The sequence below is a fragment of the Callorhinus ursinus genome, unplaced genomic scaffold (assembly GCF_003265705.2).
Source record: "Callorhinus ursinus isolate GAN/ISIS: 27379988/994484 unplaced genomic scaffold, GSC_fseal_2.0 scaffold96, whole genome shotgun sequence".
In the NCBI taxonomy this organism is placed as follows: Eukaryota; Metazoa; Chordata; class Mammalia; order Carnivora; family Otariidae; genus Callorhinus; species Callorhinus ursinus.
Genome location: NW_027397158.1, coordinates 1,533,988 through 1,558,447, shown reverse-complemented (window position 1 = coordinate 1,558,447; position 24,460 = coordinate 1,533,988). Strand labels below are relative to the sequence as shown.

Below are 24,460 nucleotides of genomic sequence, written 5' to 3'. Positions count from 1 at the left end.
TTCAGAACTGTTGTTGGAGCCACCCCCCATTTGTGGTCATTTGTCCCTGCCAGCCGAGGGAACCAACACACCATGTGGACGAGGAGGGAGCTGGGGGTGCCAGGCTGGCCGCCCCGTCTGGCTGGGCAGCCCAGGACGTGTGGCCCCGAGCGACGAGCCACCCATGGACACCCCATCACCAATACTCACTTGTGGTGCTTCCAGACATCTGGATGATGCACTTGGAGTCTCGGCTCATTTCCCGGGAATTAAAGGGGCGGACGCGTACCGCCACCTTCACGGAGGCCCCGGCCATCTCTCCGGCCTTTGTGGGTCACCCTTAGCAGTGTTGGGAGCCCGAGTGAGCTCGGAGACACCTTGAGAAAAAGGGAGACATGAATTAGAAACAATATCCAGAAAGGCAGAACAGCTCCTTCTGGATGGTGACTGAACCTTCTCCCTTCCAAAATCCCACTGACACCTGCATGCGGTGCTAATCCACAGGGACGGGGGACTGGATGGGGCGGCTACAGACGAGAAACACCACAACTCTTGGACAAGACAGCCGACAGGACGAGTGCAGCCTGGCTTAGCAAGCCCGGGAAATCTGGAGCCCAACAAGAAACAAGCCAACCCACTCAGTGGGACCCAGCAAGGCTCTCGGTGCCTCTGAAGGCTGGCTTCCAGGGGGGACCAAAAACGGGTGTTGGTGGAAAGCCAGCATTAAACCTGCTATGGGTTGAATTATGTCCCCTCAAAATCTCTGTGTTGAAGTCCTAAACCCAAGGACCTCAGAATGTGACCTCATTTGGAGACGGGGTCCTTGCAGATGTGACCGATGAAGATGAGGTTACGCGGGAGTCAGGTGAGCCCCGAACTCAGTATGGAGTCCTTACAAAAGAGAACAACTGGGCAGAGAAACACAAGGAGAACATCACATGAAGACAAAAGCAGAGGTCGGGGCGATGCTTCTACAAGCCAAAGAACGGCTAAGGTGGACAGCAGACAAAGCCCAGACCATGGCAGCAGAAGGAACCAGCCCTGTTCACACCTCATCTCGGACTTCCAGCCTCCAGACCAGGAGATAATGTGTCTCCGTTCTCTAGGCCACCAGTCTGCGGAACTGTGGTACAGCGGCCCTGGCAGACTCGTGAAGAACCCTGGGCCCCCTACCTGCAGACATCCAGGGCCCGGACCTCCCCCACCACCAGGCAGGAGAGAGTGAGCCCTGCCCAGCCTGGGAGCCCACGGCCCAGAAGAGAGCGGGCATGGAGCACCTGCTACAGGGAGGGGGTTGAGGTACACCCGAGATGCCTAGCCCTGGGAACCCCGTGCGGGAACCCCCCCAGCCAAGAACCTGGGGAGACCTGCCAGGACCACACCCTCCAGCAAGAACTAACAGATGCTAAAACCACCAGGAAAGGAGCATGGCAGCATGAAACAGTGCGGGGAAGAGAAGGAAAGTATTTTCTAAATTCCTTGTAATTAATGTTCTCAGAAAGAAAAGTTGCTACGCCCACGAATGGGTGGAGAATGCTATTTTTAAAAAGGACCATTTAATGAATAAGAGAGTTCCTCGAAATTAAAAATATGAAAACACAAACTTTAAAAGTAAACTAAAAGGCTGGAATTAAGTAATTTTCCAGGAAAGGGGAGAGATAAGACTTGAGGAGTGAAAAGGAGCCACTGAGAGAGAACTCGAGAAAACCTCCCAGGACTGCCAGTCGCGAGTCTCCAAATTCAAAGCACCCACCACCCACCCCACCGGCCGGAGAAAGTCACACACCAAGCAAACTGTGACATGTCAGCACTTGAGGGCTAACGGAGAGATTCTATAAACTTCCAGAGAGAACGACAGACCACAGACGGTGGAGAATGGGAATATGGCACAGGCATCTCACACGGACACCAGACGATGGTAAAGAAACACATCCAAACTGCTGAGGAGCAGTGGGGACAGTGGGGGGCGGGGGTCTCCGCTGGAGAGTCAGGGACAGTGGGGGGTCTCTGCTGGAGCGTCGGGGACGGCGGAGGGGTCCTCTGCTGGAGCTTCGGGGAGGGGGGGGGGTCCCTGGTGGGGCGTCGGGGAGGGGGGGGGGGGCTCTGCTGGAGCGATGCTGCAGAACAGCTGAAACTTTACATTAGATACAAAGAGACACTGGACAGATCTCCATGTGAGCAGACGGGCATGAGCAGGGGACCAACCCCAGAAGCAAATGCAGGGAGGGCTACGCAGGAGCCATCCCTCCAGGAGCCTCCTGGCCCATCACCTTGGGCGCTACACCTACATGCGCTACTTGGTGAAAATTTTAGGAACTAAAAGGACAAAACGCAGGAGAGAAACTGCTGCTGGAGCCCAGCGCTGCCCGGGGCAGAGGTTCTGCAGCAGTGACCCCCCGGCCCGGCCACCGGACGCCATGAAAAATGAGTGGGATGCCAAAGCCACCAGGCCTGCTCTGTGGCAACCTTGGTGAGCATGAAGCTGACCTTCACATCCCTTGGAAGGTCAGCTTCACACTCACACCAAGAACGCAGCTCCCCAAGGACGTAGGCCCTGGGGGGCCCATACCCACTTGACAGGACTGTCCCTGGGCCCTGGAAGCTCACAGGCCAGAAGTGTGTGAACAGAGCAGTATGTGCAGCAAGATTTGGGTGAGACAGGAGGGTGGAAGGAGGTGGGTTGGCTTCCCTGTGGGAGCATCTGGGCTGAGGACGTGGGGTCGCAGGGGGAACAACAGGGTTGCGATTACTGGGGGGTGCACGTGACACCTCATCCCTGCGCATGCCCCCACCTGCCCTACACGCCCAGACCAATGAGCCCAGAGGGGACCCTGGAACAGGGGCAGGCCTTGGACTGCAGCGAGAGACCAGAGGGCTTCACCCAGTACACCAGATTGCGGTCAACTCCCCGGGTGTCACAATCGGGGCAGGGTGTGTGGAAGGGAAGCAGCCCGGGGGACCCTGGGAAGGCCTGGGAGGAGGGAGGCATGGCACAGTGCCACCCCGGGCTCCCAGGCAGGGCTGAGTGTCCCTGTGGGCAAGAGTGCAGTAACAGGCATTGGGGGACAGTCCTATGGTGCTGGGGCACGCAGAGCCTCCAGCCCCACCAGGAACCACAAAGGTACAGAAAAATCTTGTTTTCACTAAAGCTAGAGCTGCTGAAGACCCGATGATAAATGGGTGAGTCTCCCAAGGCGGAGGCCAAGCCACCCTGCCCTGCAGCAGGTGGCTGACAGGTAGGCACGACACCACCCCAGACACAGCCCCAGACACGGCCCTTCTCCTTCTGACTCTGTGCCAGTGCTCTGTGGCTGCTCTGAGGCCGGCAGCTGGGGTTTGCGGAGACACACACGTCCCTGCAGGGCCAGAGTCTGGCCTTGCCTTCCCAGGGAAGCTTCTAGGAGGTCCCAGGAATGGAACCACCTTCGAGCGTCTGTTTCCACAGAAAAATGCTGCCAAACATGTCTCTGAGGCACGGCCTCTTCAGAGCACCCGGGGCCCTGCGGTCCCCTAGCCCCCGGCAGGGCGCCAGAACAAGGCCGTGTCCCGACGCAGAGGCCCAGGATGAAGAGGGCTGGGCAGCCCTGCGCTGGGGGCCATGCAAGGGTGAGGTCAGCGGAAGTCCCAGAACCCCGCCACCCTCTGACTCGCACTCCTAAGCCCCAGCCCGGCCCATCTGGCCAGGGACCTGGTGGGAGCACTGTCCTCCATTCCCGTATGGGAATGAGCGGTGTGTAGGCTTTCACCTGCAGTGGGGAGAGCTGTCATGGGATGGAGATTCTCTGTCTGAAACCATGACCCTGACATAGTCTGGGCCTTTAAATCATCAACATGTCAAGGGTGTTATAAAACAGAACATGGTTCCAGAATGTCCTCCCATACCCTACCTCCTGGGGCTCTCCCTGGCAGCCGGAACCAGCAATAGTATGGTCTCCAAATTAGCAGGAAAGGAAATGGTTCACTCAGCAAATCCATACGATGGGGCAGGCGGTCCTAAGCAAGGGGACAGAGCTCTGCATTTCAGTACCACGTCCCCCAGCTCCTAACTCATGCTGCAGGCGCCCTGGGCATTCCTGACACTGCATCTAAGTCACGTGGAAGAGGTGCAAGCCGGGGACCAGAGGACTCAGTCCCGGTCCTGCCTTTGTCTCAGCCATGTGACTTAACCCCTGGGCCTCGGTTTACCCATCTGTGAAATAACAGGATTGAAGTGGATGACCCCAAAGTGATTCCATGTCCCAGGGCCTGGGATCCTGAGGAAAGCTAGCAAAAACTCCCTGCAGAATTTCGGTGCTGCTCTGGCCACTCTGAAAGGTCTTTCCCACAGGCCACTGATGGGCTGCCAGCCTGACACTGCAGCTGGCCACCCAAGGGGGGCTCGGGGGCTTGAGGGACAGGGCTCCTGAGAACACGGAGGAGGACAAGCTCAGGGCAGGGGCTGCTGGTTCCAGGAATGGCCAAGAGCTCCAGAAAACAGAACTCAGCCTGACATGAAGACCAACCGCTGTCTAAAATGAACCGAGACGGCCATTCAATCCATCACTGAAGGCATCCCAGTGGAGCAAAGGCTTAGGGGAGAGGTCTTGAGACTCTCCCACACTGGGGTTCCAGGAAATCTTCCCTCTGAAAAGGGTGTCTTCTGCTTCACACTCCCCATCTGTAATTGCCACTCTCAGGAGAATCTGCCCCAAAGACCCCCTCCCATCTAGGAGAACCCCTGGGGACAGAGCACAAAGGTCCTGAGGAGGATCCTGGGGCCTGTCTCTCTTTGCAGATGGAGGGGAGCCCCACAGGGGCTGGGATCAATGCAGACTTCGGGCTCTGAACTCCCGGGCCCTGCCCAGAGTCAGGTGTATGACCCCTCAGGACTCCCCAGAACAGGCTGGACATGGAGCAGAACCGTCCCCTCGGGCAAGCACAGCTCTTCCAAAGGCCGCAGGGACAGAAGCACGAGAGCAGCTGACCACTGAGGGCGGGCAAGTGCAGGACGTGAACAGAAGGCTGGGTGGATGGAGAGCAGAGCTGGGGGCTGGAATCGTGCCCAGCCACACCCCAGAGCCCTTACAAGCACAGCACGCACACTCATGCACACACCGTGAGCGTTTTGCCCACAGCCTCACCCTCTCGTACCCAAAAATGACCGCCCGGGAGGGGACTGGAGGGAGGTGCCCCCCTGAGAATCTGAGTTTCCTTATGCTGCAAAATCTCTGCACTCTCCAAATGGCGAAAAGTAGGAGGCCAATCCAGCTGGGGTGGGAAAAGCAAGGGCAAGGTCATGGATTCCTGGTGAGAATGTAAACTGAAATGAGATTTCTAGCATTTAGCAACATGCCTTGCGCCTTAAAAAAAAAAAAAAAGAGGCTATATTTGTTGAGTAAGCAATGCTCAGTACTGAAACAGGAAATAATTAGGAATAAAGAAAATATTTATGAAAGCAGATGTTCGATTCAATATTGCACAATTTTTCAGTTCTCCCCAAATTTAGCTATGTTAGTTCAGTGCAAGTCCAATAAGCAAAATATCCCAACAGGATTTTCGGTGGAATTTTGCAGGAGTCCCGAAGAGACCTGTGAAAAATAAGAACAAAGAAGGTACCCTACCAGCTATCAGACTTACTATAAAGCCGTAACAACCTCCAAAGTCCAGCAAGGACACATGAACAGAGAGACCAACAGAAAAGACGAAGCCTAACCAGTGATGGACAGACAGACACACAGCTAATAGATGATAAGGCAGCATTTCAGGTAACTGGGTGAGATTGGTATTGGAACAACCAGCTCTCCCCTATTTAAAAATAGAGCTAGAAGTTCACCTGTGCAAGGACTGCGGGAGCACATGGAGACTGTGCGATGGCTCTGGGGCTGAGAGCAGGCGTTAGCGTGCAGCATGGAAGAGCAGAGGTCGGTTTCTGCTTCCAGGCAGAAGGGCCGGCAGCCCCGGCAATGCTCCCTCCCACCATGCCCAGCTCGAGAAGCTGGGTAAAATCTCACAATGAGAATCAAAGAGCTACTGGAGCCACGCAGACGAGCAGGCCAAGATTCCAGAGATGGGGGGCTGCCGGACAGGAGACAACATTCCAACACGCCACAGCACTTTCTCCCTCAACACATTTGCATTCTGGGCACGGGGCAAGAGGCTGGGAGTCTGGAGTCTTCCCAGGCAGAGAGCTGTTGCTGAGGGATGGAGAAACCCACTGAGCTTTTGGTCAAGAGAAGCAAACTTGAGAGGCCAAAATCCCAGGAGAAAGAGGTAGGGAGCTTCGCTCTGCCAGCTCTCCCCTTAAGATAGGTGCCCAACTCAGAAGGTATGAGGGGCAGGAGTTTAAAAACACAAGCAGAGGGCACGTACTGCATGGAGCACTGGGTGTTATATGCAAACAATGAATCATGGAACACTACATCAAAACTAATGATGTAATGTATGGTGACTAACATAACATAATAAAAAAAAAAAAACCACACGCAGAAAGCCTCTGCAAATCAAAGAGGAGGCTTCTGCATTCTCAGTGCTACAGAGACAAGGATTAGCATTCAAAATCCACTGGGAGGGAGGGCTCCAGTTCATACCGGGGCCTGATTTGAAAGCCCTGGGAGGCACAGAGTCTAAAAGCAGGGCAGAACCACAGGGAGGATAAACTTTATCAAAACTGCAATGTTTCCCTGACTGAGCTAAGTCTTTGCCTGAATTAGGGATGACCGTCTACTCTATCTGCTTGGAAAGAAAAAGGTGAGCCATCCAGAGCCTCTACTGTGTTTCAATAGGCAAGATCTGACATAAATCCAAAAGTCACGGGGCGTGAAAAAAACAGGACTATAGGATTCAAAAAAAAGTGGGGGGAAGAAAAAAAAACACGAAAGGAAAAAAAGAAACATCTACACATGATCCAGATCTAGGAGATCAAACAAGGACTTTATAATAACCATAACGTATATATTCAAAATAGAGAGAAAAGGACAGAGAAAATAAACGGAAAAATGGAGACTTTTGCAAGAAGATCTAAAACTATAAAAAAGAATTTCTAATGGAAATTCTAGAACTGAAAACACAATAACTGATATTATGAACTCAAGAGATTAGACAGAGCTGAAAGCAGTGTTCATGAACTGGAGAGATTACAGAACAGGGAAAGAAATGAATGGAAAACACAGGAAGTAGAGAGTAACATAGGACACAGTGACATGGTCTAACATGCAAGTTACTGGAATCTAAAAGAAGAAGAAATGGAATCAGAGAGAAGCAATACTTAAGAAGATAATGACCATTAATTGTCTAACATTGCTGAAGTATATCAACCCATAGATTCAAGAAGCTCTGCAAACACAAAGAACACTACACGAAGACACATCATAATAAGACTGGGTGCCAAAGATGAAGAGTCCTAAAAGCAGCCAGAAAAAAAAAGACAGATAACCTTTAAAGGAACAAAAATAAGGACTGGCAATCGACCTCTCAACAGTAACGATGGAAGCCACAGACAAGGTCAGGTAAGTGGAAGAGCAACAATTTATACTACACTTTCAAGGATACATGTTTCAACCGCTAAGGTAATCATCAAAAGAGCAGAAAAAGAATGTGTAACTAACCATTTAGTACCAAGAACAGAAAAAAAAATGTAAATCTTTTTATTAATCCAATAGAAGGCAACAAAGGAGGAAAAACAGAACAACAACCGAAAAAGCTAGGTCAAATGGAAGGTGAAGACTTAAAACTGCAGATAAAAGCCCAATTAGTATGGACTAAGCACTCCCAGTAAAACATTATAACCATCGAAACAGATTTTTAAAAAATTCTATTCTGTTGCCAAGAGACACCTTTTTAAAAAAGATTGTATTCATCTGTTTGAGAGAGAGAGGGAGAGCACACATGTGTGCCAGGGGTGGGGGGTGGCAGAGGGAAAGAGAGAATCTCAAGCAGACTCCCCACTGAGCGTGCAGCCCGACTCGGGGCTCCATCTCCCGACCCTGAGATCATGACCTGAGCTGAAATCAAGAGTCGGACACTTAACTGACTGAGCCACCCAGGTGCCCCCAAGAGACACATTTAAATAAAAAGACAGGTTGTAAACAAAAGGATAAAAATTTTTGGTTGGCTTCTTCTATCACCTACTGAGAAGGAAAAATATATATCATACATTCTTTTAAAGCTCACATAAAGGGGCGCCTGCGCGGCTCAGTCGGTTAAGTGACTGACTCTTGATCTCAGCTCAGGTCTTGATCTCTGGGTCGTGATCTCAACCCACGTTGGGCTCCACACTGGGCATGGAGCCCAGTAAATAAATAAATAAATAAATAAATAAATAGCACAGAAAACATGTACTAAAATTAGTCATATGCTAGTCATAAATCAAATTCTAACACATTTCAATTTAAAATTAAAATAATAAAGTGAATGTTCTCTGACCACAGTAGAATCGAGCTAGACAGCAATACCAAAAAACAAACACCAACAACAAAAACCCTACAAAAATCCCCTAATTGCTTGGCTTAAGCGATATGATTCTAAATAACCCATGGGACAAAGAAAAAAAATCTCATCGGATATTAGAAAATATTCTGAACTGAACACTAGTGCAGATATAACATATCAAAACTGTGGGATGCAGCTAAAGCAGGACTCAAAGCCTGGAGGCCAGGGGGCCTTCACATCGTTCTCAGGTAGAGTCAGACCCCAGCGTCCCTCAGGGAGAGCTGCCGGTTTACTGGGCTGACCTTCAGGACACCCAAGTTTGCCTGGAGACTGGCCCAGTGGATGTGAGCCAGCAAGTGAGGCTCTACCAGAGCGGGGCTGTCTCCTGTGACCCCTTAACCCTGGTGTCAGCAGCACCAGGGGACGGGAGATACGTGGCAAATGCAGGGAGGTGGTTAGATCTGTGCATCTGAAGAGGGGTCAGGCAGGGAAAACAAATGAGTCACTTGTGAGCACTGACTAAGTCATGGAAATGGAGGCATCAACAGGCTGAAGGGGCAGAAAGAGATGGAGGAGGCGTGGGGACATCTGGGACTCTAACTGCTGTGTCAGGGGGCTCTCTAGAATCCCGCCCTCACTGCCAGAGGCAGGGGGAGACCCAGGTCCGCAGCCTTGTGGGGACACCACAGGTCGCTTCCCAATTCCACCCCCCCCCGCCGCCTCCTTGGCATTCAGCTTCCTGAGTCTGTTGTCCGTCACCACGAGGCTTCTGCTTTTCATCTTCTCAGTGGGTCGCTATGACTTCTCGGTCCTTCCAGCCTTCCAGCAGGGCTTAGGTCTTTCTTTTACCTACCTTTACCGTTATTTTAGTGGCATTTCAGGAGGGAGAGAAGATAAATGGATGAGCCTCACAAACAGAACATTGAGAAAAGATGACCCAAAGACAAAAGGAGTACACTCTTTATAATCCTACTTATACAACTTCTAAAACAGGCCAAAAAACAAAAAAATGGTAGAATAAGCACATTATTTAGCAAGATAGAGCCGAATAGCATCCACAAGCACAAAACGGCTAAAAGAGCTAGAAGAGATCGGGGATGGAGGGGAAACCTGCTGGTTTCCTAAATAAGTTTCACAGATAGATCGGACTTTTCTAAACTGTGTTCATATTTAAAGATTTTTTAAAATATTACCAAATGGTTCAGGCAAATAAGTAAATAAATAAAAAGACCTCATTTTGGTTGACAAACACCAGCATGTGTGAAGACAAAAACAGTTTGCTCATCAAAATTAATATTCCTCAAACCAACAGGAAAAATTGGTGAAGGAGAGACCTCCACTGCTGGCAACATGGTGGACAAGACTCCCTCCCATTAGAAATCACCTGGAAATTTAGGACAAATAACCAACACCAGAATAAAATAAGAGAATGTCTGAGGAAGGAGAGAAAAGGCAGCAGGAAGAGCTGAATCGAAGAGGCAAGCCCACCAGGGAAAGAGCGGCAGGCCTATGCTGACACCAGAAATGTGGAGAACTGGACTTCGTCTGCTGAATGGAGGATGGGAGGCATGGCCTCAAACACACACAAAGTTGGAACTGGAACCAAATCACCACAGAGAGTTGGATCTTCTAAAGCTACAACCCCAGTGACATGGGAGGCTGGGGAAAAGCCATCTGTCATCAAAAGGACACAGGAGACTTACTCTGAATGACTCTCAGCTCCATGTGGTGAAAAAGCCACTGTTTCTGAGAATTTGAGGCTACAGACCTGTCTTCATGCAGGTTTGTGTTTCAAATTTGCAATACCTGCATATGATCAGTGAAACCCGAGTTGAGAAGTCAGCTCAGAGTAGGTCTCGGCTGTAACTATAGCACATGACAAACACAAATACAAATCCTCCTTAGAAATAGCTTTCTCTTCTCAGGTCCCCAGAGATGAAGATCAGTCAAATGTGTGCTCACAATTAAATATTACCCAAACACCGGAGAAGCAATTCACCATGAGCAAGAGCTGGGGGAAAGGAAAAGAAACGAGAACCAGCATTAGATCCTAATCCTGGACTATCGAGGATTTCAGATATTGAAATTGTCTGATACAGATCATAAAACATGTATGCCTAAAATGTTTAGAGAAATAAACAGGAATGGGAAATAATACTGTAAAATAAGGGGAGGGGCGAACTGTGCAGGACTTTTAGAAATAAAAATGTAACCATTCAAACTTTAAAACTTAGCAGACATGTTAATCAGCAAATTAAATGAAGCTGAGCAGAGAATTAATGAACTGGAAAAAATATCAGAAAAAATTACTCAGAATGGTCCCAGAGAGACAACACAATGAAAACATAAAACCAAGGTTAAGAGTCATGCAACATGAAAGAATTCACTAATTCATCATGGCAGGAATTTTAACTAATTTTAACATTGCTCACTAATTGACAGACCAAACAGACATACTTAACAAGGATGTAGACGGTCTGAACATGATAATCATGAACTAATGAACACATGTGCTCTCTTTTTCTTGCAAATTAGAGAAACACATTCTTTTCTAACACATATGGAACACTTACAACATTTTACCACATAGTAGGTCACAAAACAACTAATAAATATCAAAGACTCCGGACCAAAAGCACCTTGTAATTTGAAGACAATTAAAAATCAGTAAAAGACCATTAAAAAAAACCTATGTTTAGAAAAATTAAAAATAAACCTCTAAATAATGAATACACAAAAGAAGAAATCATGATGGAGCTATAAATCGACTTAGTAGTGAATGATAATGAAAATACTACTAGCAAACCTCCGGGCATTTCCACATTCAGCCACGATGAGAGTTACAAGGGCCACACTTAAACTCCCACTGTAAACAACAACTAGCAAACTGGACAAAACGTATGAAAATACCTGTTTTTAGACACTGGACAGCAGGCAATGCAGAACTGTGATCGCTGAGAGAAGGGAAACATACAAGGGAAACCCTACAATTACTCTAAATCTGCCCAGAGGCAATTTCCAGACCTCAGGTTTTGGAAGGTAGAACCCTGATAGCTCAGCAGCTTTGATAAGCTGAGGAGATGGAGGCCAGAGTTTGGGTAGTTTGAGGCAGCTGGAAATTGTGGGTCAGAGTTCTAGAAAGGAAAGAGTTGCTAGATAGCAAAGGTCAAAATATTTGCCTAGGGGAGCCTTCAGTCTTTGTAGAGGACTAGCCCATCCTCAGGTAGTCCAGGCAAAGAAGACACAGGGATTCCCAAAGTTCACATAAAATAAGAAAGTTATCTGTGCATCTACCAGCCATAATAGTCCTTTTCATCCCTCCACCCCAGATATTCAGTAGACACCCCAAAGAAATCATACTTCAGTAGTGGGCTTAACTAGCCCTGTGACATCTACTCCAGAGTAACTCTAGGAAAGCTTAAAATCAGGTCTTCAAGGATTAAATTATCTCAAGTAATTTACTACCTGCCAAAACAAAGCCCAACATGCTTTCTGGGAAGAAAGCATAATTCAGACACTCCACAATATAGAAATGTCTAGAACCCAATAAAAAAAAGTTGGGGCACCTGGTGACCCGGTTGGTTAAGCATCTGCCTTCAGCTCAGGTCATAATCTCAGGGTCTTGGGATGGAGCCCCGTGTGGGGCTCTCTGCTCAGCAAGGGAGTCTGCTTGTCCCTCTCCCTCTGCCCCTCCCCCACCTCATGTGTGTGCGCTCTCTTAAATAAATAATGAATCTTTTTAAAAAAATTACACACATGCCAAGAAGCAGGAAAAGATGACCTATAAGCAGGAGAAAAATTAGTCAGTGGGAACCTGAATTTTCTTACAACAATTAAAGAAGTTGATTGAATAGTTTAAGAATCTACTTACCAAAAAAAGGAGACTCAGACACTTTTTACAAGTGAGCCCTAACATACATTCAAAAAACCTAGCTAATTCCAATCTCATACAAGCTCTTTAAGAGAACAGGAAAGAGGGAGGCAGAGGGAGAGAGATTATGACCTTGGCATCAAATCAGACAAAAAAATTTGAGAAATGAAGATCACAGCCTGATCTCACTAACAAACATAGATATAAAAGTCCAGAACATTAGCAAGAAGGCCGAGCAGCAAATAAAGAGGATAATGCAGTAGGCTTATTCCAAGAAAATCAAAATGATAATATATATATATGGTTTAAATTAAGGACATCTATTAATATAATTCACCCCATACCCAATTAAAGGAAAAAAAGCCAAATGAGGTCCTCAATAGGTGCTGAAAAAGCATTCAATAATTTTCAAAATCTGTTTATGATAAAACTCTTGGCAATATGAGAAATAAAAGAAATCTCTAATCTCATAATAGGCACCTACTAAAAGCCTACCCAAGCATCACACTTAATGGTAAAATATTAGGAACGTTTCCTTTATTTTTTTTTATTTTTTTTTAAAGATTTTATTTATTTACTTGAGAGAGAGAGAGAGAGAGAGAGAGCAGGGTCAGAGGGAGAAGCAGACTCCCCGCTGAGCAGGGAGTCCGATGTGGGACTCGATCCCAGGACTCCAAGATCATGACCTGAGCCGAAGGCAGTCGCTTAACCAACTGAGCCACCCAGGCGCCCAGGAACGTTTCCTTTAAATTCAGAAACAAGTTAAGGATGTCTGTCTTCACTTCTATTTCACATTGCAGCAGTGGTGCTAGCCAGAGTGATAAAGCAGGAAAAAGAAACAACAATGACAAAATATAGATTGGAAATGAAACCCAAAATGTCATCATTTGCAGACTATTTGCTTATCTACACAGAAATCAAGAGGATCCACAGACAAATTATTTGAATTAGTTGGAAGGTGCCACAAAGTTGCTAGGAACCAACCATGTTGGAATACACTAGGGACAAATAGTTAAAAAAAATTTTTAAGGTACATTTAAAAAAATAATCCAAAGTATATAGTACCTTTATCATAATAAATGTCACTTTTATGAGGAAATTTTTAGCCTTCACAAAAATATAGAAAACCTAAATAATTGAACTATAACCTACGCATGGGAAAATTTCAGTATCTTTAAAACATTTATTTTCACTCGAATGAATCAAAAATTCAATGTAATTTTTTTAATGTAATTTCAAATGAAATCTCAACCAGGTTTTTTATGAAACTGGACAAATTGCTGCTAAGACTGTTTCTGGAACAGTGAGATGCTATGAGTACCAATGACCCATTTGAAGAAACACAAGAGGGCAGAAGACAACATGCCCTCCTGGGATCAAAACTTCATATAAAGGTTCAGTTAACTAAAATGGGGTGGCCAGGACAAGGTATGTCACCACCAGTGTAACAGAAGGGGCCCAAAAACAGACTTACACAGACACAGCCCTTTTGAGAGCAGACAAAGAGAGCTCTGCAGGTCTGTGGGAAGGAGGAGGGGTACTGAAGCTGTGTCATTGAGAAAACTGGGTATGGCCTGAAGGTTTGTGTCCCCACATTCCTGGCCCAAACCCCACCCCCAGTGTGGGATGGGACTAGGAAACGGGGGGCATTGGAACGTGGTTAGGGGTAGATGAGCTCATGAGGGTGGGCCTCACGAACAGGATTAGTGCCCTTATAAAGGTCCCACGAGAGCCTGCTTCCTCTCCCCAGTGAGGAGTGGGCCGTCTGCAACCTAGAAGTGGGCTCTTGCCAGAACCTGGCCCTGCCGGCACGCTGATCTTGGACTTCCAGCCTCAGAACTGTGAGAAATCAATGTCTGTTGTTTACAAGTTAAGTCTGTGGTGTTCTGTTATAGCAGGCCAGACAGACAAAGACAACTGGCTAGCCGTATGGAAAAATACAAAATTAGATTCCTTTTCTATACCAAATCAAATTCCATGCAGACTCAAGACCTAAATGTGAACAACAGTTTTGGAAGATAATGAAAAAAAGTGGTATCTCCATATTCTCCTTCGAGGATTCAACCCACAGAAGGCACCGAAAGGAAAAGTCCAGAAATCAGGATACCCTCAATGGGTGAAGGGAAGTTCACCTGCCTGGAGATGTCTGCCACACATCTAACTGACAAGGGTTTATGTGCAGAACACACAAAAATCAAACAACAACAAAAAAGAACACCCAAAAAATGGCAAAAAGGTATGAACAGGAAATTTACAGGACAAAACACTCAACCACAATGGTAATCAAGAAAGTGTGGCTCAAAACCATATCCGTCAGGGGCGACTGGGTGGCTCAGTCAGTTAAGCGTCTGCCTTTGGCTCAGGTCACGATCTCAGGGTCCTGGGATTGTGCCCCACACCGGGCACTGTGCTCAGCGGGGAGTCTGCTTGTCCCTCTCCCTCTGCCCCTCCCCCTGCTTGTGCATGTGTGCACTTGCTCTCAAATAAATAAATAAAATCTTAACAAAAAAACATATCCATCAGATCACAACATTAAAACACATGGCAACATGAAAGGTTATAAGGAAAGAGCAATGGGAACAGCACGGTCCACTTGGGAAAAGCTCATTAGCACAACCACTTTGGAAACAACATGGAGATATCCAGTAAACGTAGCAGACTCAGACGGTCACTGTGCCGCTATACATGTACATGATCACAGGAGAAATGTCCCCAAACACAGAAGTTTCTGCAGCAAAAAGGAGAAAGAGGGGGGAAGGGGGAGGAGACGGGAGAGCCTGACTGTCCACCGACTGCAGACTGGACAAACAGCAGTCTAGTCACACCGTGGCTGTCCAGATGTGACCATGAATGAAGCAGAGCCATAGTCCTTGGGAATCTCACAAACAGCAAATGTCACTTGCCCAGCAAGATGCAGCCCACACAGGGCTTCACACTCACAAGGGACGCTACCCAGAGCCCAGGGGTCAATGATGGAATTCTGGGTCTGCTGAGTGCCAAAGTCTGGGTGGTGAGAACCTCCAGGTCAGGTCAGGAGTCTGAGGCACTGGGTGCCGCCAACGCCTTGATGTGGACCTCCACCAAGTCTGCAAGGTGGGGTCACAACAGAGCCCCCTCCTCCTCCTTCTGTGAGGGTTAGGGGAGCAGGCGCTCTAAGTGCCAGGGACCAGGGAGCATGTTGGAAATGCTTCATCTCTGAAGTTGAGGGTGCACACATGGCCGTTTGTGGAAATATTCTGGATTCTTTTTCATATGTCCTATCACATAATAACGTCTCTCAATAAGTCTTGCCATGAAAGGGAGCAAGCAATCAGGCTGACCTGGCAGGGCATGGAGCAAGGCCTTGCTGCCTGTGGCAGGGGGCAGGTCTGCAGGTGAGGGGTCTGAAGGTGTGGTGCTGGGGTCACTGTGTCAGACACACCGCACGCTGGAGAGTGGCAGGAAGGGCCAGCTCCCCTCAACAGCGCTGGGTGTGAAGTTTGAGAGGACACAAGCAAGCGTGGAATGGTCCCTCTGGGGGTGGAGAATCATACGGCCGCAGGTGCTGGGTCGGACATGTGCAGGAGTGATGGCCAGCTGGCTGCAGGTTCAAAGCTAGGCCAGCAGGAGAGGGGTGGGGAGCATGCCAGAGCCCAAGAAGAGCCCGATGAGCTGTTCAAAAGGGCTCCGGAGCCTCGAGAGTCTGCCCTGCCAGCCCTACGAGGGGGCACCTTCAGTGTCTGAGGGTGACAAGGTCCAGGCTGCAACCACGAGACGTGCAGCAGGAAGAGAGAGGATGAGAGGGACCAGGCCACAGTGGTCATGCATGTGGATGAGAACATGACTGATGGTAAGGACCATGGGAGAGGGACACCCGGAGCCACGAGCCAGGGCCCCTGGGGAAGGAGGGGAGTTGAACCTCTTCACTTGGTGAAGACACGCTGAGGACCCACCGCAGGCAGGTCACTGCAGACACAGAGGATGAGACCAGCCCCTCAAGGAACTCGGTCTATTTCTCAGGGCTCTTGGCCTATTTCACATTTCTGCATAAACATGGTGGAGTGTGGGCAGGAAGCCAAGCAAAAGCCAGACCTCTACGGACAAATCGACAGGCAAAGGCGGCCTGAGCCCTGAGACCAGCTGCCTGCACAAACCTGCACCCTGGCATCTGTCTGCCTCCCAGACCAGCAGCACGGCCTAGAACAGACCACCAACACGGCACCTCTCCCTGAAACACCGGTTTTCCCGCAAGTTGGGGGAAAAACAGAACTCGTTTTTCTTAGTATTACAACAGATGTACAGTAGAGCCCATGCCAGGCCTGCTGCTGGGCCCCTCAGAAGGGCGAGGGGACCTCAGGCTAGAGGCCTGCCATGCGCTGCCAGGCTCACTCTTGAGGCCCCATGAAATAGAGAGCAGAGCACGCTGGCGAGTCACCCCTGTGGTGAGGGGCAGGGGAGAGGCGTCACCCATGACCTCAGGCCCCTAACAACCTTTCTGGAGGGCCCAGAGTGGGCTGGCACAACAGCAGGGACCTTCTGGACTCGAGGGCTCAATGCGGCCAGTGGCGGGCAGGGGCAGGATGTGAGGCTGGAGAAGACGTCCTGGGTGTAAGTCTGTCTGCAGAACAACCATAGGATCGGTGGGACCCTCACCCCTCTCCCAGCCGCCCACCCCCACAGAGGACAGGGGCTGCCCACCCCCCCCAGACCCGCGGCTCCCCAGACACGGAAGAAGACGTGTGGTGAGAGAGCTTCAGTGTGGACGCTGACACCCCGCGTCCTGTAGGAGGGCGACAGAACTACGTGGATCCAGCTCCCAGCGCTTCAGACCTAAAGCAGAGCCTGCCGGTGCATGCCTCCTCACCCGCACGCTGAGCTCAGCTGGGAAACCAGCGGCAGCATGCTCTACCACCCCACGGGCCTCACGAACGGGCCCACAGGGCCTGCCCCCCACACCAGCAGAGTGAAAAGCTTCGAAGGTGAAGACCGTAGTAAACCCGCAGGGAGCAAGAAATAAACCACGGAACAGAGGCAGAAACAAGCAAACACGGGGCGCCCGGGGGGCTCAGTCGTTGCGCGTCTGCCTTCGGCTCAGGTCATGCTCCCAGGGTCCTGGGATCGGGCCCCGCGTCGGGCTCCCTGCTCCGCGGGGAAGCCCGCTTCTCCCTCTCCCCCTCCCCCTGCCTGTGTTCCCTCTCTCGCTGTGTCTCTCTCTGTCAAATGAAGAAATAAAATCTTAAAAAAAAAAAAAGAAACAAACGAACAAAAAATACCTCTATGAATACTCAGAATGTTTCAAGATGATAATACACTTCCAAAACAAGAACAGGACGCCGTGAAGCAGGGAGATAGGGACGGGGAAGAGAGAGCTCTTAGAGATGAGCAGGTAAGTGCGGAGATAAACAACCCCAAAAAGAACTCAAAAAGGAAGCCCAGAAGTTGCCCAGAAAACAGGACACAAACAAGGAGACACGATATAGGAGAGAAAAAAAAAGAAAAAACAGGATGAAGACCAGACGACCACCACATAAAGTCAAGGAAAAAACAGAAACACACGAGGGGTGGAGCGCTGCTCCTGAGCAAGTGGAGGCGTGGGGGGGACGCTGACGCCTCCGTGCTCCGAGGGGGGTGTTTACAGAGGAGGCGTGCCGCCAGACACACCGCGGACCCAGTGTGAGGACAGAGCAGAGACCCAGTCCCACAGCCAAGGGCTCAGCCCCATTTTCAGGACCTCATACAAGTCAGGAACCCAAGAAAGGGGCAGCTCTGGGTCGAGAAACAGAGCTGCCAGCCCAGGGGGTGTGGGGAGCGGTGCGCGGGCTAGAGGGAGACAGGATAGAGGTGGCTCCTGGGTGTGGTGCCAGGAAAGAGCAGAAGAGAGCGTATGACAGGGAGCTGCAGAAATCAGTTCTACTGAGGACTGCCCTGCCTAAGGATGGAGCTCATGCAGGAGAGAGCAGGCCCCAAGTTTTCTCCTCCGGTCCCGGTCTCATGGCCACGTCCCTGCTCATCCTGTCACCTTCCAGGTACCGGGGACCTGAGGCCATGCGGTGGCCCTGGCCTCAGAAGCAGGCAGAGAATGAGGACCAGATGACACAGAGCAGCTGAGTCACCCCGCTGCCCCAGCCCCACGACGGCCCCTCAGAGACCTGGTCCCCCCTGACCCACTGGCCTTGGGCACTGATGGCCCTGCCCTGCCCCTCACCATCCTGGCTGAGCTGATGACAGATGGGGAAGGAAACGGAGGCCCACCCGAGCTTTTCGGGCAGGGCTGAGACCTGAGAGCGGGGACAGGGCTCCTGACACCCCACTAAGGCCCTCCTGGGCACCATCAGCCTCCCTCTGAGAGGCCAAAGGCAGAACTCAAGGGAGAGGGTTCTGCAGGAGCAGTCGGACCCATTCCCACCCCAGCCCTAGCACTGCATTTCAGGAGCCTCACAGGAGATCCAGAGCAAGGGGGTACCTGCCTCAGGAACCACTGGGCCCTAAATGGGAGACATGAAGACACACAGACAACCCGCATGCGGCCAGTGGGGCAGCTCCTCTCTCCAGGGCCCACAGAAAATGGACCACTTGGGCTAAAGCAACTGGCTCAACAAGAAAATAGCATTTCCTGGGCACCTACTGTGTGTGAGGCCCTGCATTGCCTGGGGTGGGTGGGGGCAGTGGTGGGGGTAGAGGACAGGGGTAGGGGGCAGGTTGAGGGTGGGGTAGAGGGGTGGGGTGGAGGTGTGAGGGGGTTAGAGTAGGGTGGAGGGCAGGTCGGGGGATGGGGTAGAAGGGTGCTGAGGCAGGCAGAAAGTCTGGGGTCTAGGGAGCTGGATGGACTCTCAGCTGGATGGGGTCTAGGGGGCCTTAGTCTGCAGATCTGAGATGTGGCAGGGCACCACCTGCCTGGTTAGGGTCTTGGGAACACCCCATGAGGTCTCCCAAGTCTCCACCCAATAAACGTTCACTTTCTTCCCCCGACCCACCCCGCCCACAGTGGGGGTGGAGGGACACCTTGGGGGCTTGCAGGAGGCTTCAAGGTGGTGGAATCTGGGGGGTCCAGGGACTTCCTGTGGAGGTTGGGTGGAATGCTTCAGAGAAGGAAGAGGGTGAGGCAGGAACAAAGACAAGTGAGGGCTGTGTGCATGTGCGCACGTGCGCGAGGGAGTGCATGTACAGGTGAGTGTGCGAGTGTGTGTGAGTGTGTAAAACCATAAGATACATGGGGGGTTGTGTGTGTGAGAGTACATGTGTGGGTGCGTGTGGGTGTGTGAGGCTGTCTGTGTAAAACTGTGTAAGTGTGAGAGGGTGAGGCTGGGTAAGTGCGTCTGAGCAGATGTGAGTGTACATGTGTGAAGATGCGTACGAGTGTGTGTGAGACGGGGAGGGTAAGAGTCTGAGTGTGCATGGGGGAGTGTGTTGAGACTGAATGTGAGGGACTCTGTGTGTGTGGGCATGCACTGGGGGACTGATGTGGGGCTTGCTAGCCCTCCCCACACCCGGGGGGAGCCCTGAAACCTAGCAGGGGAGCAGGGCAGGGGCGCTTCCCTGCCCCGCCGCTTCTGAATGGGGGAGGGGGAGGGCAGGCAGAGCTTGGGCAGCTGGACTCCAGGCCAGGATTATCAAGAGATTAAATCCAGGGGGCAGAGGCTTTACAGAGGCGACAGCCCCTCCTTTCGGATGCCTAGCCACCCAGGCAGCAGGTAAATCCTGATCCATCCCAGGGATGGTACCTAGTGAGGCCTCCGGGGCTGGCAAGGGGCTCATGAGAGGCTCAGATTACAAAGCCAGGGAGGAAGCTGGCTGGGCGCTGGGGACATGACCACAGAGGCACACAGGAAGGGCTGGAGAGGAGCCCAGAGGGGTCAGGGGGCTCAGCCTCAGCTGTGCCTCCACCCTTCCAACGTACCCAGTGCAATGACCCCTCTGCTAAGTCCCCGAGCTGGGGGTAGTGCCCAAAGCCAGAATCCCCATGGTGTTCAGGAGTTAAACTGCAAAGCTGCTCGGTCAGGTGGGGCAGTGGATCACATACCCACAACCCCAACCCTTACCCTCTGCCTGCTACCCCAGCCCTGCCTGTGGGGTGAGGCCCATCAGCTAATGGGACAGAACAGGGTACTGAACAGACCCACCTGCCTGGCTCTGCCCCTGGGCACCCCAGCCAAGCTAAGAGGTTTGGAGCAGGGTGTGGTCCGGCCCCAACCGAGCTCTGAGATGCTCCTGGGTATGGATGGGGAGAGGGAGACAGTGGAGGGGGGTGGGGGGTGGGGGTCCACTCCTTTGGGTCTAAGAACCCTAAATGGGGCAGTCCTCTAGGGAGCACTTAGGACTGGGCAGGAGGACAACCACGTGCTCATCCTGGGGGTCACTAGCTGCTGTGTGACCCCTGGCCCGCCAGTCTCCACCCCAGGGGTGGCTGCTCAGGCCCCTCCCCACTCTTAGAAGTATGGGGTCTCAGGCATGGAGGCCTGTGTCCTGATCCTTAAAGACCAGGGCGTGGTTCCCAAAGCTGGTAGCCCCTCCATGGCCCCCAATCTGGTGGTACCAGGATCCCATCAGAACATTCCCTCCTCCTGTCACACCCAGCTCACCTGCCTTGGCTGGCCTATGCAAACTGAGGGAGCCTATGCAGCCCCCCAGCCCCCTGCAGGGCATTCTCCTGAAACTGTGTTGCCCCCATCTCTGCCCCCCACCCCCTGTGCCTCCCCCAATCCCATCTCTCCTCCACAGAACCCACGGGAGGACTTCCTTGCTCTACCATCATCAACCCTGGGTCAGCAGTGGTGACACCAGGAGCCTGAAGGGAGACCAGGCAGGGTGGCAGGGTCCTCTGTCCTAGGGGTCTTGATAAATTCTAGCTCTGCTCAGTCTCCATGTGGCTGGCCCAGTGCAAGGCCCCAGGGGTCAGTCTGTGGGAGCACGCCAGTGTGGGGGAAGGGGGCACACAGCAGACATTCGGCAAGCCATCCTCATAGGCCCTCCCCACGGAGAGTCTTGGGGTTGGGGAGCCCTGACTCCAAACCTGACCCCAGGCTCTGTCCTGTGGACCACACCCCACAGAAGGCACTGCCTGTCTTCAGATCCTGGCTTAATGGGGGACAGCATTGCTCATCTTGTCCCTGTCTTGAGCCCAATACCCTCCCCAGACTTCGCACCGAGGTAGAGGCTGACTGTCCCCTCCACCCCCCTGGGTTTCTCAGCCAGTGGCCTCCCTGCGAACATCAACCCTCCTTGGATCTTCACCCCAGCCGAAAGCAGACCTGGGCCCTGGCCCTCGCAGCATCCCTCACCCTACACTGCAGACACTGCACCCCACTGCAGGCGCCACACCTGCTCCACACCTGACCACCCTCACCCCACAGCCCCAGCTAAGGAGGGTGGCCAACCACACCTGCAAAATGGCCGCCGCAGGTACAGCCCCAACCCCCCACTCTGGACCCCAGAGCTTCCCTTCAAACCTGCAGCTGCCCTCTCAGGCTGAGAGGCGAGGCAGATGCGCACAGCTGCCCTGGCAGAGCCCCTTTAGCCAGATGGAGAGCAGGGCAGGGACGGTGGGTCGGGTGGGACTGCTCTGCAGGAGCCTGCGCTCTGGGTCTTGCAGAGTCCTCTCCCCCCCCCCCCCCCCCGGGTTAGGACATGGCCAGCCCTGAGCGTCAGGACCTCTCCGCACCTACTCCCCGCAGCCACAAGATCCAGTTCGATGCCCTAACAGGCCTTTAATCCCAGCAATGCGGGCACCCCTTGGAGGAGGCCGCCCCTTGGGGAGGGGGCACCAGTCTCTCAGGGAAAGTCGCTATTCCTGGGAACGAGGGCGCGCATCGGGTCCGCGCCGGGGCGACGTCGCGCCCGCGCCCAGCAGGCCCCATGACTTGGCATTCCCTCCCTCCCCCCCCCCCCCCCCCCCCCGCCCCCCGGCCCCCCCCCCCCCCCGCCCACCTAGCGCCCAGCCGACTGCAGACCCTCCCTCCGCGCCGGGATGCCTCCGCCACCCCTTCGCCAGCGCACTGGCAGCGCCGCTGGTTTGGGGTGGGAGGAGAGAGGGTGAGCAGCAGCCTAAAAGGGGAGACCAAGGGTCTTCGCGGCATGCTCGTCCCTGTCATCCGAGTCGGGCGGCCCCGCAGCCCCCTCCCCGCCCGCCGCCGGGCCACACCTGTTACTCGGGCGCTGGCTGCGTAGACGCAGGCCTCCTCCGCTGACGGCCCCTCCCAAGCCTTTCTAGAAGGGAGCTGGGGTCTCTCGGGAGGAGGACGCGGCTGGGGGGGTGGTGAAGGGCAGTCCTGGAGGTGCGCACGAAGCTGGCCTCCCGCCGCAGCCCCCGCCGGCCCCGCCCGCCCTTCTGTTATGCTCTGGGCTCCAGCATCCGCCCTCCCCCACCCGGGGGACTCGGGCAGCTGCCCCGCGCGCTCCCCCGCGCCCCCATCCGCGTGCTCTCCCCTTCTCCCCTGCCCGTTGCGCCCCCCACCCCGCGCCGGTCTAGCTCCGCGGCCCCTCTCCAGGAAAGGACTGGAGCGCGGAAGCTAGGGAGGGGGCGTCTTGAGAGACCACCGACCGCGCGCGCCCTCCCCGTGGCGACCCCCGCCCCTCCCAGCGATAGCCCCGCCGCAGCAGAGGCCGCAGCTACGAGGCCTTTTCCGAGGGCCCTGCCGGGACTCGAATAAAAGAGGGACACCCCTGAATTTGCCCCATTGTTCTCCTCAGGGACGGGGGAGGGTCGGGGGGAGGGAAGGGGTCGCGCGCGCGGCGCCGGCGCCTCCGACAGTGACAAGGACGCGGCTCCGGGCGTCAGCTCCCCACGCCGGGCGCAGCTGATGCAGGTGTGGGAAGCGGAGCGCAGGTGCGAGAGGCCAGGCGGGCGGCCGCCTTACCTCTCCGGCGTCACTGGCGGCGGCCCGGCATGGGCACGGGCATGGGCGCGGGTCCCCGAGCGCGGAGCTGCTGCGGCTCCAGGGCTGCGCTGGGCGCTGTGACGGCGGCACCGCGTGACGGGCTGCGCGCCCCCGGCCCGGCCCGCCCCGCGCCCCTCCCGCCGCGCTGGTTGGCTGCGCGCGGCGCTGGAGCCCCAGCCGCCAGCTGGTTTGTTGCGCGGGGAGAGGGACGGGCGTCGCGGCCGCCTCGGGGAGGGGGCTGGGACCGGAGGGGGCCGGAGCCGAGCTGTGACATCACCGCCGACACCGCGGTTTCCTCGGTGGAGAGGTGCGAACCTACACGGGGCTCGGACGCGGCGCCCCCTGCACGGGCGCAGTCCCCGCGCGCCCGCGCTCAGGGGAGAGTGACCAGGCGGCGCCCAGCCCCGAGGCCACCCCCCACCCGAACTCGCCACGGATCCCGCGCCGGCCTTCCCCCACTCTGATCCCTTTCTAGTGAAATCTCCACCTGCCCACCCACCCCCCGCTCCTGGCGAGGCTGGCAGCACAAACGCTTGGTCGCAGAGGGACAAAGCCCGAGTGGGCTCCTTGCAGCAGGGAGGGGTGGTGGGGGGCAGGGAGGGAGCACTGACTCTGGGTGTAACAGGTGCATTTTAAATGGCATCTAGAGTCTTGGTCAGAGCACTGGAGGGGACCAGAGCATCGCAGACATTTCTTCTGGCGGGGATGATGCAACCCGCCGGCGGGAGGCTGCCGCCTCTCCTCCCATCATGCCTTGGGGTAGACCCCCCACTCTCCGCCCGCCCCACTTCTCCAGGTCATCAGTCCCCAGTCACCCCCGCCCAGACTTTCTCCCCAGGTTAACTTCCCAGGACCAAGTCACACACTGCTCCGGGTCCGCACTGGCAAACCTGGCCTTCGTCAACCTCCCCAGTCGCTTTCTGGGCCACCGGGATTGACTGACATCTCTGTTGCCAGCATCCTCCATTCGCCGCCCTAGGGGTACAAACTCTGACAAAGCCTCAGGCCAGCTCACCCACCGGAACTGCGGTGGGTGCAGTGACGTCATGCCATCGTGAAAGCGGGGGCCCCCAGGACCCTTTCCCCCCCAGCTCCTGTCTGCATCCCCGTGGCTCAGCCTCGCCTCGGCAGGTGCCAGGCGCTGCCCTAAGGGTTTTATTTAGTTTCCCATCTAATCCTCACAAGACCCAGTGAGGGAGGGGGGCTTCACCTCGATTTGCAGCATCGGTACGCCCCCAAAGGAACAAGGGCACAGACAGATATCCGCTCTGTAAAGGAGACCACCTTCTCACCCTCGCCCCCAAAGGCCCCCAGACAATTTCTCTTTTTCTATTTCCTGGAACCACTTACA

General features: G+C 53.3%; 1 protein-coding gene across 22 annotated transcripts in view; it reads right to left on the bottom strand.

Moving 5' to 3' along the window:
• Positions 1-23,220, bottom strand: part of KIF1A (kinesin family member 1A) — a 92,781-nt gene extending 69,561 nt beyond the window's left edge. For 20 of the 22 annotated variants that reach the window (XM_073888786.1, XM_073888789.1, XM_073888790.1 and 17 more), the window contains exons 1-2: positions 23,089-23,220; positions 190-356 (exon numbers count right to left, since the gene is read on the bottom strand). In XM_073888786.1, coding sequence (XP_073744887.1) covers positions 190-295 — 106 coding nt within the window. In that variant the 5' untranslated portion in view covers positions 296-356; positions 23,089-23,220. Of the gene's footprint in view, positions 1-189; positions 357-5,109; positions 5,197-23,088 lie in introns of those variants that run through there. The other 2 variants (XM_073888787.1, XM_073888806.1) reach the window with 2 other exon arrangements.
• Between the last annotated feature and the right edge of the window lie 1,240 nt (positions 23,221-24,460).